General features: G+C 43.2%; 1 protein-coding gene across 1 annotated transcript in view; it reads left to right on the forward strand.

The window, feature by feature from the left end:
• Nucleotides 1-21,376, forward strand: part of IZUMO3 (IZUMO family member 3) — a 280,359-nt gene that overhangs the window by 46,807 nt on the left and 212,176 nt on the right. The window contains exon 2 of the mRNA XM_069649595.1: nucleotides 19,552-19,637. Coding sequence (XP_069505696.1) covers nucleotides 19,577-19,637 — 61 coding nt within the window. The 5' untranslated portion in view covers nucleotides 19,552-19,576. The remainder of the gene's footprint in view (nucleotides 1-19,551; nucleotides 19,638-21,376) is intronic.

Raw genomic sequence — 21,376 nt, forward strand, 5'->3', positions numbered from 1 at the left:
TGCATGTAGCAAATGGTTGGAAAATGGGCCTAGAATAAGATCTTCCTTTTGTGCCTTAATCAAGTCTTGATCTGGGGTATCAAAACTGCATTCTGTTCAACTGTTTTCGGAGTCTTGGAGCATGTTATCGCATCTACCTGTATTTCACCAAGCAGGTGTTCAATAGAATATAACTCCCCCATTAAAGCTTCAATATTGGCTAATTGATCTGCTTTATCATTTCCTTCCTTATCCTCACCTGGTGTTTTCAAATGACCACGTATTTTCCTCCAATGAATTATCAGGTCATTTTCTGACACAAGTTTGTCTATAGCTTGAATCATCTTGCCATGTTTAAGTGACTTCTTGTTATAAGTGAGCATCCCTTTCACCTTCCAGCCAGGTAAATACTCGACAAAACTATTTTGTGCATGATCAGAATCAGTGACTAGAACTATTCCTTTGGGTCTATTTTCCACTGCTGTAGATATTGCCTTATAAATAGGGGCCAATTCTGCCAATTGACTGCTTTTGGGGCCTATCCTCCTGCTTACTCTTGGAATGCTGTCACATTTAAACCATACATTTCCTAGTTCTTTCTCTGTATCACTTTCTATATGGTATGCACATCCATCTACATATACAGTTGGTAAGTTCTTACATGTTTCTTCGTTGAAGGCCTTGTGTGGGGATTGCCCTAATTCATTCAAACTGGTCTCTAGCTATGTGTCATCGGGCGCACATGCAGCTGCACACTCATGCAACTCTGCTAGCTCTTGAGCAACTGGGCTCTTTTTATTTTGTCCATATCTCACTTCTACTGGAAATCCCTGAAGTGCTAACTTCCATGAGGTGATTCTTGACTAGGCCAAATTCCCTGATCTGATTCTCTTACTTTGCAAAAATTGCAGAGGCTGGTGATTGGTTTCAACACTCACCCGCTCCCCTTGAATTTAGGGAGGTAAATGTTGCAATGGTCAGACAGTGGTCAGAATAGCTTTTTCACATTCACTAAATTTGGTCTCTACCTGTGACAAAGCTTTGCTAGCATATGCAATGGTTTTGTTATTTACGTCGTGTTTTTGATATACCACTGCTGACATGCATTGATCTGTGAATCCTATTTCTACAAAGAAATCCTGTTTTTTCATGGGATATTTTAAACATGGTGCTTTCATTATACACCCTTTTAGCATGGCTACTGCCTCATTTTGTTCCTTTTCCCATTTCCAGGGTACACTCTGCTTCAGTAATCTTGTCAAAGGTTGTGTAATCTCTGCATAATTTTCAATACATTTTCTGTTGTAACTTGTCATTCCTAACAAGCTATTTAAACTTTTCAAGTTAGTGGGATCCTTTAGTTTCTGAATCACTTCCACTTTTTTCTTTTGTGGGTTTAATCGATGCTCTGTCACTTCATGACCTAGGAGGTTTACCCTTTTTCTGCACCACTGTGCTTTCTGTAAAGATACTTTTGCCCCAGACTTCAGTAGCTGACTGAGTACATGTCTAATCTCATTGAAGTGGCTTTTCAGATCTTCCTTTTTGATTAGCAAATCATCCACATAGACTATTGTCCCTCTTTTAGCTGAATCTGGGAGTACTTTGCTCAGGAATACCCCAAACTCACTCCCACTATTGGAATACCCAAAAGGGTACCGGGACCATGCATATTGTGATTTGTCAAATGAAAATGCAAATACATTTTGAATATCTTCAGCTAGTGTCACACTCCAGTATCCAGCTGTAAGATATAATGGGGTAAATACTTTTGACCTGTGAACCTGTGCAAGACCCTGATCAATAAATGGAAGAGGCCACCATGAAACAGGTACCTTTCTGTTTAATTCTCGTAGATCTGCACACAAACGCCTCAGGTTTTAGCACAAATAATATAGGTGTATTTGATGTACTATGAATAGGCCTAATGATTCCGCTAAATATGTCAGAGGTAACCTATATTGTCACACAAATATTGGCTCCCTATCATGTCCTTCTGGTAGTGTGGTCACATGCAAATCGGTCAGCCCACAGTCATATGCATCTTTGGCAAAAACCTGTTTGAACTCCATGAATATTTTTCTCAATTGGTCTTTTTCTTCTTCATTTGTGCCAGCATCCGCAGCTTGAATCTGCTCCTCTACCATTTTAGATTACTCTAGGAAAACCTCCAAAGGAGAAACTCTGTACTTTTTTCTAACCGTGTGGCAGTGTCTCTTTGGAGAGTCGCTATGGTCAATTATTTTGGAATATTGACATTTATTTGAATATGCAGTTTTTCTCTTTTAGATTCACCTAATTCGAATAGGATACAATCATCCTGATGGCAGCATACCATTTCACGTGGCTCATAAGGGTACACAGACTGAACTGTAAAGATTCCTTTAGAGTTAGACTTCAGTGATTCTGGTAATTCGCCCTGTGCAGTCATATAGCTTTCAGGGAAATTCCTGATCACTGGGTTACTGAAATCAGCAGTGTAGTAAGATTTTTGCATTGCCATTCCAAATGCTGAATTCTCTTCCAAGGGAATGTCTTGACATTCTTTATTGTCCACCAGGACTTCAATGGGCCCACCCCCAATCTCTATCAGTGGCCTATATTCACATTCTAACCCTTGCTGCTTTATGGATTAATTTAGGCACACACATGCATCAGAATCTTTTATCTGCTGTCCCTTCCTGTATTTTAATGCTACTGTAAATTGTTTGGTAAATGCAGGAATAGTAACATCCGTTTTCACCTGAAGCTCAATTGCATGTGGCATAATTTGGGCACAATGATAAGCTTGTCTTTTGTCTTCAAATTCAGGTGTGCCTCCACCCAACCTGGAACAGACATATTGATTTAGAAAGTCTAATACCATACACATTCTATGCATGATGTCATTTCCCAAATATTTTGTTTTGTGTTCCGCTCATGATCCACACATTGAGATGAATGTTCTTAGATCATTTGTAATCTTGAACATGCATCTTCCTACAATTCTTTGTCCCAACTCGGGGTCGTCTAGGCCAAAGATGTGATGGTTGTTTATTTTAAACTCCTCTCTGTGAAGTATTTGGTGGAGTATCTTTTCATTAATGAAACTCCTTTCATTCCCAATCACCAAAGTGGCTTCAATCATCTCAGCATGCCCATTCCCAATGATAGGGATCCATGGTTGCCCTTCTCCCGTGTGTATTTCTGAGATTGTTGAAATGTATTTTTCTTGATTTAACTCTGGAGTAATACTTGGTTTGCATTTTTCTTCATTTAGATAAAAACGCAACGTGTTTTCATCTATTTCTGTTTGCCAGTTTTTCTTAGGGTCCAAATAAATCTCCAAAAGCTGCTTCTCTTTTTCTCCTCGCATTTCATACTGACCCATGAGAATGACAGTGACGCTGGGCACACAGTCATTCTGAGGATATACTTTCACTGCACTTTCTGATTTAGCAACAGTGTGGCGTTCTTTTACACTGTTGTTTTGGGTCATTATTTTCTTAGGTCTCAATGGCTTTTTGGCTAAGGACCACAATACTCTGTTTAACCCATCAATGAGGGGTGATAATCTCTTCAGGAAATTCGTCCTTATTACAAAGGGTATTTCATTAATGGGTGTGACCAACACTTTCTGTCTCATCTGATGCTTCCCTATCTTTATGTCAACCTCAGTGACACCTTCGATAGGTATTTCTTCCCCATTAAAACTGTGCACGGGGCTTTCATTTTGCCTCACCTTTACATGATTCTGTAGGAATCTCCCTTCATTGATACTTTTCACCAGTTCTTTTGACATTATTGTTGCCTGGGAACCTGTGTCAATCATTGCAAATGCATGCAATTTTTCTTCAATAGTGATATGAGCATATTACCTATCTTCAACCTCTTCTAGTATGCATACAAAATGTGAATTTCTACTAACTTCAGGACTTACTTTTCTTAGATCTTTTTTTACTTTTTGCTAGGCAAATGGGCACATGAATTGACATTTTACGCTCCTTTTTGCCCACTTCATTTTGACTTTCTTTGTCTATTCTCCTGGGCTTAGTACCCATTTGGAGTGTAGCTACTGACTGCCCCTCTGACTTAGGACCACTAGTGTTCACACCCCAATTTCTCATTGTGCCTTTCCCATTGTCTGCGTCCTCTCTACTTACATTCACATTGCAACCTATTGGTTGGGTATTTTTGCAAGGGTCACGTGATAACATGTCAGCTTCTGGAATGCAACACTTATCTGTGTTTTGTACAGAGTCTGCCATTTCTGTCCCTTGGAATAACCATGGCTCAAAATACTCCTCAGGTGACTGACTTGCACCTGTCTTTTGGGTAATTGTTTCCTCTGTGTGGGTATCAACAGTATTTTGATTATCAATTAAAGATAATCTATCTATATTTTTGTAGTGGTGAGACTGATTTCAAAACATTACCTAATAATTATTTCACCAGGGTCACTAACGGTAAACAAATACTGGAATTAGTACACTCTGAATAATTAGTTTATTTTTATTTATTTTATTTTTATTTTTATTTTGTTGTTTATATAGCGCACAAAACCCAAGGGCATATAGGTGCTTATAGCTTATGAGTTTGGTTACAGTAGTTGCTTATGGTTACATATGTTACAGACGTTACATAGATAGGTAGCAAAATGTAGTTTACAACCTTATCACAGTTGGTTACAAATCAAATATAGCGCAATGCTCTAAGTGTCACATTAGGTAGTTGCAGGTAGGTAAAAATCATGTACAGCGCAGGCTGCAAGGGTCACATTAGGTAGTTGCAGGTAGGTAGAAATCATGACGCTTGCAGGCTGCAAGCGTCATATTAGGTAGTTACAGGTAGGTAGAAACCATATACAGCACAGGCTGCAAGTGTCACATTAGGTAGTTGCAGGTAGGTGGAAATCATGTACAGCGCAGGCTGCAAGGGTCACATTAGGTAGTTGCAGGCAGGTAGAAATCATGTCCTGCTCAGGATGCAAGTGTCACATTAAGTAGTTGCAGGTAGGTGGAAATCATGTACAGCGCAGACTGCAAGTGTCACATTAGGTAGTTGCAGGTAGGTAAACATTCTGTACAGGGCAGGCTGCAAGTGTCACATTAGATAGTTGCAGGTAGGTGGAAATCATGTACAGCACAGGCTGCAAGTGTCACATAATTACAGGTAGGAAAAAATCATGTACAGTACAGGCTGCAAGTGTAACATTAGATAGTTGCAGGTAGGTGGAAATCATATACAGTGCAGGCTGGAAATGTCACATTAGGTAGTTGCAGGTAGGTAGAAATCATGTACAGCTCAGGCTGCAAGCATCATATTAGGTAGTTACAGGTAGGTAGAAACCATATACAGCACAGGCTGCAAGTGTCACATTAGGTAGTTGCAGGTAGGTGGAAATCATGTGCAGCAGAGGCTGCAAGGTTCACATTAGGTAGTTGCAGGTACGTAGAAATCATGTCCTGCTCAGGATGCAAGTGTCACATTAGGTAGTTGCAGGTAGGTGGAAATCATGTACAGCACAGGCTGCAAGTGACATATTAGGTAGTTGCAGGTAGGTAAAAATCCTGTACAGGGCAGGCTGCAAGTGTCACATTAGATAGTTGCAGATAGGTGGAAATCATGTACAGCGCAGGCTGCAAGTGTCACCTTAGGTAGTTGCAGGTAGGTGGAAATCATGTACAGCACAGACTGCAAGTGTCACATTAGGTAGTTGCAGGTAGGTAAAATTCCTGTACAGGGCAGGCTGCAAGTGTCACATTAGATAGTTGCAGGTAGGTGGAAATCATGTACAGCACAGGCTGCAAGTGTCACATAATTACAGGTAGGACAAAATCATGTACAGTACAGGCTGCAAGTGTCACATTAGGTAGTTGCAGGTAGGTGGAAATCATATACAGTGCAGGCTGGAAATGTCACATTAGGTAGTTGCAGGTAGGTAGAAATCATGTACAGCTCAAGCGGCAAGCATCATATTAGGTAGTCACAGGTAGGTAGAAACCATATACAGCACAGGCTGCAAGTGTCACATTAGGTAGTTGCAGGTAGGTGGAAATCATGTACAGCAGAGGCTGCAAGGTTCACATTAGGTAGTTGCAGGTACGTAGAAATCATGTCCTGCTCAGGATGCAAGTGTCACATTAGGTAGTTGCAGGTAGGTGGAAATCATGTACAGCACAGGCTGCAAGTGACATATTGGGTAGTTGCAGGTAGGTAAAAATCCTGTACAGGGCAGGCTGCAAGTGTCACATTAAATAGTTGCAGATAGGTGGAAATCATGTACAGCGCAGGCTGCAAGTGTCACCTTAGGTAGTTGCAGGTAGGTGGAAATCATGTACAGCACAGGCTGCAAGTGTCACATAATTACAGGTAGGAAAAAAATCATGTACAGTACAGGCTGCAAGTGTCACATTAGGTAGTTGCAGGTAGGTGGAAATCATATACAGTGCAGGCTGGAAGTGTCACATTAGGTAGTTGCAGGTAGGTGGAAATCATGTACAGCTCAGGCTGCAAGCGTCATATTAGGTTGTTACAGGTAGGTAGAAACCATATACAGCACAGGCTGCAAGTGTCACCTTAGGTAGTTGCAGGTAGGTGGAAATCATGTACAGCAGAGGCTGCAAGGGTCACATTAGGTAGGTGCAGGTACGTAGAAATCATGTCCTGCTCAAGATGCAAGTGTCACATTAGGTAGTTGCAGGTAGGTGGAAATTATGTACAGCGCAGGCTGCAAGTGTCATATTAGGTAGTTGCAGGTGGGTAAAAATCCTGTACAGGGCAGGCTGCAAGTGCCACATTAGGTAGTTGCAGATAGGTGGAAATCATGTACAGCGCAGGCTGCAAGTGTCACCTTAGGTAGTTGCAGGTAGGTGGAAATCATGTACAGCACATGCTGCAAGTGTCACATTAGTTAGTTACAGTTAGGAAAAAATCATGTACAGCACAGGCTGCAAGTGTCACATTAGGTAGTTGCAGGTAGGTGAAAATCATGTACAGTGCAGGCTGGAAGTGCCACATTAGGTAATTGCAGGTAGGTGGAAATCATATACAGCGTAGGCTGCAAGTGTCACCTTAGGTAGTTGCAGGTAGGTGGAAATCATGTACAGCAGAGGCTGCAAGGGTCACATTAGGTAGGTGCAGGTACGTAGAAATCATGTCCTGCTCAAGATGCAAGTGTCACATTAGGTAGTTGCAGGTAGGTGGAAATTATGTACAGCGCAGGCTGCAAGTGTCATATTAGGTAGTTGCAGGTGGGTAAAAATCCTGTACAGGGCAGGCTGCAAGTGCCACATTAGGTAGTTGCAGATAGGTGGAAATCATGTACAGCGCAGGATGCAAGTGTCACAATAAGTAGTTGCAGGTAGGTGGAAATCATGTACAGCACAGGCTGCAAGTGTCACATTGGTTAGTTACAGCTAGGAAAAAATCAAGTACAACACAGGCTGCAAGTGTCAAATTAGGTAGTTGCAGGTAGGTGAAAATCATGTACAGTGCAGGCTGGAAGTGTCACATTAGGTAATTGCAGGTAGGTGGAAATCATATACAGTGCAGGCTGCAAGTGTCACATTAGGTAGTTGCAGGTGGGTAAAAATCATGTACAGCGCAGACTGTAAGTGTAACAGGTAGTTGCAGGTAGGTGGAAATCATGTACAGCGCAGGCTGGAAGTGTCACATTAGGTAGGTGGAAATCATGTACAGCGCAGGCTGCAAGGGTCACATTAGGTAGTTCCAGGTAGGTAGAAATCATGTCCTGCTCAGGATGCAAGTGTCACATTAAGTAGTTGCAGGTAGGTGGAAATCATGTACAGCGCAGGCTGCAAGTGTCACATTAGGTAGTTGCAGGTAGGTAAAAATCCTGTACAGGGCAGGCTGCAAGTGTCACATTAGATAGTTGCAGATAGGTGGAAATCATGTAAAGCGCAGGCTGCAAGTGTCACCTTAGGCAGTTGCAGGTAGGAGGAAATCATGTACAGCACAGGCTGCAAGTGTCACATTAGATAGTTGCAGGTAGGTGGAAATCATATACAGTGCAGGCTGGAAATGTCACATTAGGTAGTTGCAGGTAGGTAGAAATCATGTACAGCTCAGGCTGCAAGCATCATATTAGGTAGTTACAGGTAGGTAGAAACCATATACAGCACAGGCTGCAAGTGTCACATTAGGTAGTTGCAGGTAGGTAGAAATCATGTACAGCAGAGGCTGCAAGGTTCACATTAGGTAGTTGCAGGTACGTAGAAATCATGTCCTGCTCAGGATGCAAGTGTCACATTAGGTAGTTGCAGGTAGGTGGACATCATGTACAGCACAGGCTGCAAGTGACATATTAGGTAGTTGCAGGTAGGTAAAAATCCTGTACAGGGCAGGCTGCAAGTGTCACATTAGATAGTTGCAGATAGGTGGAAATCATGTACAGCGCAGGCTGCAAGTGTCACATAATTACAGGTAGGAAACAATCATGTACAGTACAGGCTGCAAGTGTCACATTAGGTAGTTGCAGGTAGGTGGAAATCATATACAGTGCAGGCTGGAAGTGTCACATTAGGTAGTTGCAGGTAGGTGGAAATCATGTACAGCTCAGGCTGCAAGCGTCATATTAGGTAGTTACAGGTAGGTAGAAACCATATACAGCACAGGCTGCAAGTGTCACATTAGGTAGTTGCAGGTAGGTGGAAATCATGTACAGCAGAGGCTGCAAGGGTCACATTAGGTAGGTGCAGGTACGTAGAAATCATGTCCTGCTCAAGATGCAAGTGTCACATTAGGTAGTTGCAGGTAGGTGGAAATCATGTACAGCGCAGGCTGCAAGTGTCATATTAGGTAGTTGCAGGTGGGTAAAAATCCTGTACAGGGCAGGCTGCAAGTGCCACATTAGGTAGTTGCAGATAGGTGGAAATCATGTACAGCGCAGTCTGCAAGTGTCACCTTAGGTAGTTGCAGGTAGGTGGAAATCATATACAGCACATGCTGCAAGTGTCACATTAGTTAGTTACAGTTAGGAAAAAATCATGTACACCACAGGCTGCAAGTGTCACATTAGGTAGTTGCATTTAGGTGAAAATCATGTACAGTGCAGGCTGGAAGTGCCACATTAGGTAATTGCAGGTAGGTGGAAATCATATACAGCGCAGGCTGCAAGTTTTCACCTTAGGTAGTTGCAGGTAGGTGGAAATCATGGAAATCATGTACAGCACAGGCTGCAAGTGTCACATTAGTTAGTTACAGTTAGGAAAAAATCATGTACAGCACAGGCTGCAAGTGTCACATTAGGTAGTTGCAGGTAGGTGGAAATCATGTACAGCACAGGCTGCAAGTGTCACATTAGGTAGTTGCAGGTAGGTGAAAATCATGTATAGTGCAGGCTAGAAGTGTCACATTAGGTAATTGCAGGTAGGTGGAAATCATGTACAGCACAGGCTGCAAGTGTCACATAATTACAGGTAGGACAAAATCATGTACAGTACAGGCTGCAAGTGTCACATTAGGTAGTTGCAGGTAGGTGGAAATCATATACAGTGCAGGCTGGAAATGTCACATTAGGTAGTTGCAGGTAGGTAGAAATCATGTACAGCTCAGGCTGCAAGCATCATATTAGGTAGTCACAGGTAGGTAGAAACCATATACAGCACAGGCTGCAAGTGTCACATTAGGTAGTTGCAGGTAGGTGGAAATCATGTACAGCAGAGGCTGCAAGGTTCACATTAGGTAGTTGCAGGTACGTAGAAATCATGTCCTGCTCAGGATGCAAGTGTCACATTAGGTAGTTGCAGGTAGGTGGAAATCATGTACAGCACAGGCTGCAAGTGACATATTGGGTAGTTGCAGGTAGGTAAAAATCCTGTACAGGGCAGGCTGCAAGTGTCACATTAAATAGTTGCAGATAGGTGGAAATCATGTACAGCGCAGGCTGCAAGTGTCACCTTAGGTAGTTGCAGGTAGGTGGAAATCATGTACAGCACATGCTGCAAGTGTCACATAATTACAGGTAGGAAAAAATCATGTACAGTACTGGCTGCAAGTGTCACATTAGGTAGTTGCAGGTAGGTGGAAATCATATACAGTGCAGGCTGGAAGTGTCACATTAGGTAGTTGCAGGTAGGTGGAAATCATGTACAGCTCAGGCTGCAAGCGTCATATTAGGTAGTTACAGGTAGGTAGAAACCATATACAGCACAGGCTGCAAGTGTCACATTAGGTAGTTGCAGGTAGGTGGAAATCATGTACAGCAGAGGCTGCAAGGGTCACATTAGGTAGGTGCAGGTACGTAGAAATCATGTCCTGCTCAAGATGCAAGTGTCACATTAGGTAGTTGCAGGTAGGTGGAAATCATGTACAGCGCAGGCTGCAAGTGTCATATTAGGTAGTTGCAGGTGGGTAAAAATCCTGTACAGGGCAGGCTGCAAGTGCCACATTAGGTAGTTGCAGATAGGTGGAAATCATGTACAGCGCAGGCTGCAAGTGTCACCTTAGGTAGTTGCAGGTAGGTGGAAATCATGTACAGCACATGCTGCAAGTGTCACATTAGTTAGTTACAGTTAGGAAAAAATCATGTACAGCACAGGCTGCAAGTGTCACATTAGTTAGTTGCAGGTAGGTGAAAATCATGTACAGTGCAGGCTGGAAGTGCCACATTAGGTAATTGCAGGTAGGTGGAAATCATATACAGCGCAGGCTGCAAGTGTCACCTTAGGTAGTTGCAGGTAGGTGGAAATCATGTACAGCACAGGCTGCAAGTGTCACATTAGTTAGTTACAGTTAGGAAAAAATCATGTACAGCACAGGCTGCAAGTGTCACATTAGGTAGTTGTAGGTAGGTGGAAATCATGTACAGCACAGGCTGCAAGTGTCACATTAAGTAGTTGCAGGTAGGTGAAAATCATGTATAGTGCAGGCTAGAAGTGTCACATTAGGTAATTGCAGGTAGGTGGAAATCATATACAGCGTAGGCTGCAAGTGTCACATTAAGTAGTTGCAGGTAGGTAGAAATCATGTCCTGCTCAGGATGCAAGTGTCACAATAAGTAGTTGCAGGTAGGTGGAAATCATGTACAGCACAGGCTGCAAGTGTCACATTAGTTAGTTACAGCTAGGAAAAAATCATGTACAGCACAGGCTGCAAGTGTCAAATTAGGTAGTTGCAGGTAGGTGAAAATCATGTACAGTGCAGGCTGGAAGTGTCACATTAGGTAATTGCAGGTAGGTGGAAATCATATACAGTGCAGGCTGCAAGTGTCACATTAGGTAGTTGCAGGTGGGTAAAAATCATGTACAGCGCAGACTGTAAGTGTAATAGGTAGTTGCAGGTAGGTGGAAATCATGTACAGCGCAGGCTGGAAGTGTCACATTAGGTAGGTGCAGGTAGGTGGAAATCATGTACAGCGCAGGCTGCAAGGGTCACATTAGGTAGTTCCAGGTAGGTAGAAATCATGTCCTGCTCAGGATGCAAGTGTCACATTAAGTAGTTGCAGGTAGGTGGAAATCATGTACAGCACAGGCTGCAAGTGTCACATTAGGTAGTTGCAGGTAGGTAAAAATCATGTACAGGGCAGGCTGCAAGTGTCACATTAGATAGTTGCAGATAGGTGGAAATCATGTAAAGCGCAGGCTGCAAGTGTCACCTTAGGCAGTTGCAGGTAGGTGGAAATCATGTACAGCACAGGCTGCAAGTGTCACATAATTACAGGTAGGAAAAAATAATGTACAATACAGGCTGCAAGTGTCACATTAGGTAGTTGCAGGTAGGTGGAAATCATATACAGTGCAGGCTGGAAGTGTCACATTAGGTAGTTGCAGGTAGGTGGAAATCATGTACAGCGCAGGCAGCAAGAGTCATATTAGGTAGTTACAGGTAGGTAGAAACCATATACAGCACAGGCTGCAAGTGTCACATTAGGTAGTTGCAGATAGGTGGAAATCATGTACAGCACAAGCTGCAAGTGTCACATTAGGTAGTTGCAGGTACGTAGAAATCATGTCCTGCTCAGAATGCAAGTGTCACATTAGGTAGTTGCAGGTAGGTGGAAATCATGTACAGCGCAGGCTGCAAGTGTCATATTAGGTAGTTGCAGGTAGGCAAAAATCCTGTACAGGGCAGGCTGCAAGTGTCACATTAGGTAGTTGCAGATAGGTGGAAATCATGTACAGTGCAGGCTGCAAGTGTCACCTTAGGTAGTTGCAGGTAGGTGGAAATCATGTACAGCACGGGCTGCAAGTGTCACATTAGTTAGTTACAGTTAGGAAAAAATCATGTACAGCACAGGCTGCAAGTGTCACATTAGGTAGTTGCAGGTAGGTGAAAATCATGTACAGTGCAGGCTGGAAGTGTCACATTAGGTAATTGCAGGTAGGTGGAAATCATAAACAGCGCAGGCTGCAAGTGTCACATTAGGTAGTTGCAGGTGGGTAAAAATCATGTACAGCGCAGACTAAGTGTAACAGGTAGTTGCAGGTAGGTGGAAATCATGTACAGCGCAGGCTGGAAGTGTCACATTAGGTAGTTGCAGGTAGGTGGAAATCATGTTCAGCGCAGGCTGCAAGTGTCACATTAGGTAGTTGCAGGTGGGTAAGATATCTAAATATAATGCAGTGGAGCAAATGTCATAATAAGTGTAGTACAAGAGTGTACATGATCACAGTAATGGAGCAGGTAGGGATAGGTCAGATGTCCGGTAGTTGGATAGGAAGGAACCACGAATATAGTAGCGTACGCTAGCTTACAGAGAAGGAAAGAGATGGATGCCGCATTGGGATGTGGTTTTTAAAATTAGTTTCCCCCTCTCTGCCCCGGCCAGGCAGCAGACAGGGAGCAGACAGGGCCTTGAGGTGTGTTCATGGTCTCCTGTGAAATTTTATCTACCATATCACTCTTATGCCCTTTTGGCTATGTTTCAAAATACAATAAACATGCAAATGAAATACAAAACATTCATTCAGCCTCTCAGAGTAAAACAATTTACTGTGATTAACTTTGCTTTGGTATTTTTTACTGCACGTTTACATCTCTATGCATGACAACTCAATGAGTGCAGATTAAATACACTGAGACTAAATTACCTTTTCGAATTATTATTCTTTATCATAAACTAGAAATATGCAAGAGACACAGAATGACACGTGCACCCACGTTGTAATTCAAACATCAACACTCTATCTGCAATAATGTGCAGCACTTTGCCTGTTGTCAGTCTTGAATTCACAACAAAACTTGGAGAAATATAATCACAGTTTTACATGCACGTTTAAATTATTATTATTAATGCAGTGCCTAAAAAGGAACTAAATTATTTAACCTATGCTACATAGTATCAACATCCACTTCATCACTCTCCTCAATTACAATATAATTACCTAAATCTGTTGGCGATATTCCTTGACTCTGCTTGGCAGTAATCCACAAAGTCTTTCCCCAGCCTCTCTGCTTGCCTCGCACAATGTAATTCACAGACAAGGTTGCTTGAGACTGCAGCTCTTCTAAGGACTGACAACCCAGGAGAGAGACAGACAGCCTGCAGCAGTGAAGACAGTCAGCAAGTACACAGAAGACTCAGCCTTTCAAGAACCAGCCTTCTGCTCCCTTCCTCAATGAGTGAGAGAATGACCCAGCCCTCTCTGCCTCAAACCTTTTTCTAAAACCCATGTGTCACTCTAAAAGCACCTCCCCTTGACATCTCATCCCATTAAAATAGCACATGATTTCCTATATGGCTTTGCTCGAGATACAGATTGCATCATTGAAGAGAAATTGCCACATCCCTCCAGAGCTTCTAGCCCTGAGACAATGCAATGTCTTTAGAAGAATGGATCTCACATTCCACACTTTAAAACACAGCAAATCTTAAAACCTGCATGCTTAAATTAATTTTTCTTTTCTATTTATTTCCAGAGCATCATGCATTTCCATCAATCTGCATCCAGTTCGTATCATGGACTGATTTGCACTGCATTTTAATATGAGAGTTATATGTTAAATGGATATGGTAAATTAGTATGTTGGTGTGATAAAGTGATTATTTTCTAGCATGTGTTCTGTGCATTGGCATCTATTTAGATTCAGCCTGAGTCTCATACCCTTGAGTGAGACCCATACCCTTGGCTCTAGTTAAAATTCAAACCTTTGCTAAAATGTGGATGATGAAATGCAGAGCCTACATTCCTACAGTTCACGCAGATCGAAGACAACAAGGAGTTTGTCATTGCATTTGTCTCACATTTGTTAAGAGGAGCAAAAGTAAATCACTCTACCATTGAAAAAGAACTTATCGCTGTTAAGTAGGCAATTGAGAAATTTAGAAGATTTCTATGGAGAACTGAATTAGTCACACGTACTGATCACAAGCCTTTGGGAGAGACATTATGGAAGAAGGGGCTGGATGGTGTATCCTCGCGTACAAGGAGATAGGTTATTGCACTGCAAGAATATCGATATGATGTATAATATGTGCCAGGAAATAAGAATATACCAGTAGACTGTTTGTCTCACATTGGAGTGGACGGAGAAGATGAAAATGAGTTCATGGAAGAAGATGAATGTGTGTTGTATGTTGAGCCCGAGATGCTAATGAGTGACAAGTGCGAAAGGAGTTTGGAAAGTCGGAAGGAGATAGCGTTCTTTGGGAGAGAGGTGAAGAAGTGAAGAAAGAGATAGTTGGTAGAATCAACTTAGAAGGACTTTGTAAAGTGAGTGAGGACCTGCATGTGGAAAGAGGTTATGTCATGAGCGGAAATAGAGTAATCCCACCCACTGACATGAGGAAAAGGATAATTGAAACAGCTCATGTGGAACACCAGGCTGTCACGAAAACCAAACAAGCATTGAGAACTGAATTCTGGTGGCTGGGTTGTGATTTAGAAGTAGAAATGACAGTAAGTGACTGTGTACCATGCTGTTTAAGACAAAAAAAATGGTGCCAAGAGAAAGTCCCATGTCACTTGTTAGAGTTCCCTGCATGCCATGGGAAAGAGTAGGCATGGATATTGCTGTAGCCATTCATGGCAAAGGTGTGGACAAATATTGCATTGTGTTGATTGACATATTATCCAAATGGGTAGAGGTGAAGGTCACAACGTCTAGTACGACTAGAGATGTTATCACTTTCATGGAAGATGTGTTTGGGAGAGAAGGATTTGAGTTGTTTGACCCTGGTTGAATTCTTTGTGGTGGAATTGACCGTAGTCAATTTAGCTGTGAATACAATTTTACCACGGCCAAACACATCAAACCCATGTCCCCCAAATTCCCCAGTACATCCCCCCGACCCACTACTTACCTTTTCTCTGTCTGCTGCTTCTCCTGACGCTGCAGCCTCAGTTCCTTCCCTCTAACACGGGTCGAATCCGATGCCACGGGGTCCGCTTTTCTTTTTTTTTTTACCCCCCGCCTCCAATATTCAGGAAGCAGGGGACACCCCCACAACCCTGCAAGGCCTAAAATACTGAACATAGGGAGCAGGGGACACCACCGCAAACCCTGCTCCACATGTTCAGTATATTTTATAATCAATCGAATGGTACTGGCCAAATTCAGTCAAATGTACCATTCGATCGATTATATTCGATCATGTTGGGTAAGTCCAGAGTGGAGGGTACACGATGGAACTGTTGACTGACAATGGTGTTCAATTTAAATCTAAAGAAATTTGTGATTATTTAATGAGAAATGGTATGCAATATAAGGTGACCGCAATGTATCATCTTCAAACAAATGGGGATGCGCAACGCTTCAATAAAGTGATCAAAGACTGCATAAGTTGGGCATGGATGAATGGTGAAGATTGGGAGGTTGTTGTGATGAGTAGGATGGTGGCGCACAGATTCTATCCCCACACCACGAATGGAGTATCGCCATTTGAGTTGTGTAGAGGAAGAAAACCCAACTACAAATTGAGTCCTCAGTGGATGGGGCAAGCAAGATGGATGTGGGAGAGTGTGCATCAGGTGAGGGAGAGAATGAGAGAAATGCAAATGAACAACAAATGGATGTACGATGAGAGGAAGTCGGCAAAAGAAAAGGAGATAACAAAAGGAGACCATGTCAGGATTAAACTACCTGGTCCATTGAGGCAAGGTCTTATGAAGTGGTCCTCGCAAGGTGAGGTGGTGAAGGTTTTGCATAATTCTGTGAGAACAGATGGTGGTAGATTTTGGAACATGAACAGAGTTGTGAAAAAGTGACAAAAAAGAGAATGGTAACTAGGAATGAGCAAGTGGATGAGAAAAAAGGATTTCACAAGTAGCAATGGTCTGAAATGTGCACCGATAGGCCACATAGGTCGATCAGCAGGCCTGAGAGATTCAAACACTCGTATTAATGTTGTTTTAATAGGAGGGAGGTGTGAACCCAGCCAGCACAGTGCCTATGATGTAATGTAGAGAATCTTGAGTAGTGAGGGATCTAGATTTTAAGGATGACTGATAGAGGGCCTACTGAAAGGAGGGATGCTGTGTTGCTGGTGGGACTTCAGATGATACTTGAAGAATAAACAAAAGTTTGTGAAACCTGCTTGGCTCCTGTATACTTCAAATATAAAGAGAAGAGTATCTTTTTCTAGATAATACAAACCTCAAAGATCCAGTTGTAGTACAAAACATGTGTACATCTTTGCATTTGATTCTGAAATAAATTCATATGCCTCATCTTTATGTGACACTGGTGCATAGTTGCCAACATGACCCGTTTCAATCCGTAGGTGCATAATGTGAAAAGAGGAACTACACATTCCAGAATGCAGAAAAAAAACTGGACTGGATAAGCACCAACAGGTTGGAATGGGTCATGTTGGCAAGTATGTTGGTGAGTAATCTTTAAGGTCTGATATCACAATGTTTTCCGCTCCATCACAACAGTCCTCTTTCTCTGTTAGTTGGAGATCTGATGTGGGGCCTGATCGAATAGGTCAATTATTTGAATTCATCCTTCCTTCCATCATTTCAGTCCATGGGCCTGCCTCCGGACTCATAGTGAATTACCGCATCCGGGATTGCAGGAATCACGGGGGACATTACAACCCAGAGGCAGAATCCTGTTAATCCCCATTCCCATGGAGTCCTTTAGGACTCCATGGGAATGGGGACAGTGGAAACACCGGCACCGTAGTTAACAGTGCCAGTGTTTCCATTTCCATCAGCAGGCGGGTGGAGTTACTCCTGCCAGGTCAGACTTGGCGGGAGTATCACCACCCGCCTGCAGAACTCGGAGTTAGCCGGTTCAGAAACTACGGTGGCGGCGGGTTTACCGCCACCGTTGTTTGCGGACGGGCTAACTCATAATGAGGCCAAACTCCTAATTTGTACAAGCTACATCCCATAACAATATGCTGTTCTCGTATTTTTACTGCAAGCTCATTTAAAGAGATTGAAAGTTGTTAGTATTTTTGGATGTCTAATGATGTATATGACAATGACTGAGGTAGATCATCAGAGAGCAAAAACGTGTGAAGTAGAAGTATTTATTGTCCTCTTTAAATTGGGTTGGAGTACATTTAACCATCTCAGGAAACCCAAAATAAACAAAGATGTTGAATATTTATGAGGTTGTTCCTCATAATGAGCTGCTTTCTATTCAGCGTTCCTCGTTTGTTTATAGTACTGGCTGGTCACTGCAGTCTATTTTCCTTATTCATTGATCATATGGCCAGATTGCGAATTGTCTTCCATCTGGGGTGTTCTAACCTAGATCTGGCTTCTTTGCTGTAGTATAGAGGTGTTACTGGACCGGTCTGGTCCCTTTTAAGTGGTCACAATGGTGGTCTATTTCTTTGGGTCTTCCTTGACAAACGTGGCTCCTGCAAAATGGCAGACGTCAGGCCTGGCCTAGTAGGATCGTTTGTCTGTTTTCCCCTTGTTTCCCTCCCTCCCTGCCTCGTCGCGCCTTGAAACACTTGTGTATAGGCGCGTTACAAATACCATATCATATCATATACCATACGACAGGCCTTCCTTCATTTGTATGTGCACCGAAGGCCTGGTTCATTTAGTACGTCACCCACAATCTCTGGTTCCTTAGTATGCCATAATGTATGGGGTAGTTCATTTATTAAGTCACACAACAGGTCTAGTTTGGATAGTGTATTTCAAGGCAAATCTAGGTCTTGAAAGATGCCATTTAACATAGCACTGCCTAAGTCTAATTCATGTATTGTGTCACAGGGCAAGTCTAGTCACGCCTGATCCCTTTAGCCTGCTTTTGTTAGTCTGTCAGATGGCATTCATGGTTCCTTAGTTTGTCACCTGGTTGGTCTGATCCCTTTTGTGTGTCACAAGTCTTATCTGGGGAGGAAGGATAGCTCAGGGGGAACGCAGCACAACACAGGTTTGAATCCCGATCCCGTGCTTAGATGAGCGTGCTATAAAAGAACCATTTTAATAGTCTAGCTCCTTTTAGATGTGTATAATGCAGAGCTAGTTCCTTTAATATGACAGGATACAATAACAGGTCTCGTGGTATGATACTAGACATATCGTTTAGGCTGTCACATGGTTCCTTTGGCGTCTCACAGTACAGTTAAGGTCTTGCGATACTAGAACAAGACATGTTCTTTCGTGTGCTCCAAGATGGTTCGTGTTCCTTCACTGAGCTCCAGTTGGATTTTTCAACTTGAAATTGCACCCCATGATTTCTTTGGTATGTTGTCAGGGAACATCAGTTTTATGCCTTCAAGTACACAAGCATTATATCTTATATTTATAAGGCTTGTTTTTTGGTGGCATGAGAGCTTGTGCGAACTTTGATGAGAGTTAGATGTTCAGAACGTGAGAGTGGACACAGGGTGAGAGAACAAGGAAAGAAAGACATTCTGGAAGGCTAGCGGTTAACATTCTGGTGAGAGCTGGAGATGACAGTGTGGGGAAAAGAGAAAGTGATGACAGTGTGTAGGGTCGTTGGTGGAGCGTTTCAATATTAGGGCCTCATCACGAGTATCCCGACTGGGCTCCAGCCCAATTGAATTTGCGTTACCGTCCACCCTTCAGGCGGTATTATCGCCAGATAACTGGTTGAGCGGTAACCGTAATTCCCCATTGGGTCCAGAAATCTGGGTGATAATTGCACCGAAAATCTGCATTTTTCCGGCGCATTTACCCCCAAGCTTAATGCTGGGGGTAAATGCTGCCAACTCATGTTTGGGGCGGACCCTTGAATGCCGCAGTAATAGTGTTGCTACCGAATTTAAGGGCTACCACCCAACTCGTGATGAGGCCCTTAGACTTTTAACCAATAAAGATCTGAAGATGACCTATGCCTGCAGAATGAGCTTTATAAGACTCGCTTTCTTTCTGACTCACTGGGGACCATTTCATCTTGGGGTTACAGGGCGGGGAGGACTCCATCCCCACTTTCTATGCTGCTGCTGAGGCTACCCCGCGTCTTCCCAGCCCTGAATAGATGCAGGGAAGATGGGCTAGAGCACGGGAGAACTGCAGGCCCCTCTTCCCCTTTGTACTTACTTTTCAGGTGCATCCGCCTGCTCGGGATATTGCAATATCCTTGCCTGCAAGTGTACTCCAATTGGCAAACGCTTGTTCTTAACATCCCAGCGCGCCATTTTAGAATGCCAGATTCTCTTGCCCAGTCTCACCTGACCGCAGCTTCTCTTCTTAGTTTAGATGTCCACAAAGTTAATGAGATGAAGAAAGAACTGATTGATGAGCTGCTTGCCGGCCAAACCAAATATCAAAAATTTAAAGGTGAGTGAGACGATACACGAGGGGAAGATGGGGCGATTGGGAATGATTGTAAGAAGTGACGTCAATTCTAAAATGTGGGGTAAGTTACATCATACAATCTTCGACAATGACTCGTTAGGTCGCGTGCCCTTCAGACTCCCTGATGAAGTCAAAGGAAGTGACATTACTGTAGTAAACTGCACTGCTATAAGTGCAGGAGTAATAAAATACAAATATTACTAAAGCAGAAACAAAGCTATGTGACTTGCCAATTAGCTATTACATTGGTTCTGCCTTGGTATGCAGCCATAATATGCCACTGTATGCCAGGACAGCCTTATATAGCCACTTACTGTGATTGTATGCCAGTTATAGTTCATTTGTTGGGTTTTGCAATGATATGCTAAATGAAGCCTCATATATCATGTGTCGACTTATACACCCAGGTTCTGCCATCCGATGCCAGTTGTAGACTCACATTCAAGGTACAGTTATAATGTGCAAGTTGCAGCTTTACATGGCCACCTTCTGCAGACATTTAGCACATGCAGCCTTATATATAAAGGTAGTGACTTCTTATTGCTGGTGCGATCTCACATGCCAGGTCTAGTCGTCATATGTAAGGTGCAGCCTCACATGCAAAGGTTTGGCCATTATATGTGAGATGATAGTTCATTTATAAGGCACCTGTACACAAGTGTTTCAAGGTGCGACAAGACAAGGGAGGGAAGACGGAGGGAGGAAAAGACAAACTATCTCACTAGGCCTTGTGTCATTCAGTTTGTGCAAGTGGGACAACGCAAAGTGCAGGGGGAAGGGAGAAGGGGGAAGTGCAGGGCAGAGGGAAGGGGGAAGTGCAATCAGGGCAGCATTGCTCTGAGTAAGTGCAGCCAGTGCAGCGCGGCTCTGGGTTAAGTGCAAAGAGGCAGGGGACTGTAGGGGTTACAGTTACATCCCCTAAGTGTCCAGGGCACAGGAGACTGATCTTGGAGGAGCCTGATACCCAGTGAAACTCTGAGGGTAGCCAAGCAACCAGTCGGCGCAGCAGACAGGTAGGTCAGCAGGGGATAGAGAGAGAGCAAGCAGAGGCAAAAAGGAAGGTCTTGAGCTGCTTCTGGAACTTCAGGGGGTCCGTTCACTTCACCGGGAGTAAACTTGCAAGAGTAATATGCAATGGGGTGTTCTACCGATATCTGAGGATCAGGCTGTATTAGCACTGCTCCAATGGCTCTATCGGAAGCGTCGGCTTCAATGAAGAGGGGAGCAGAATCATCAGGATGACGGAGAATGGGTGCAGACATGAAGGCACTTTTTAACTTCTGAAAAGCCAGTTCGGCTGGTGGATCCCACCAAAAGGGTTGGTTGACACGTAACACCTGGGTGAAATCCAAGTATAAGTGGGCAGTGATGTAATTCCATATAAGCTCTGGTGCTGTTATTTTATACTCGAAAAAGCCCCATCTAACAGTTACACTCGTCACAAGCAAGGAGCTGCCACCACATGCCAAGTTCTGAATCAAAGGTCCAGATACTTCCATTGCATGCAATGTATATCCTCAACTGGCAGGGATAGGTCGCGTATGCTAAATGCAGTATCACATGCCTGGACCTGCCATCACGGGCCAAACACAATCAAAATGGGCAAGAACATTCATCATATCAACCAAATGATGCCCTCTTTGAACATACAATTTTAGTTTCTGGTGTAATGATAATATTGTAACTATTCAAACAAGGCTGTGATGGACACAAAAGGCATC

This window comes from Ambystoma mexicanum, chromosome 1p (genome assembly GCF_040938575.1).
Source record: "Ambystoma mexicanum isolate Mex_15411 chromosome 1p, UKY_AmexF1_1, whole genome shotgun sequence".
Classification (NCBI taxonomy): Eukaryota; Metazoa; Chordata; class Amphibia; order Caudata; family Ambystomatidae; genus Ambystoma; species Ambystoma mexicanum.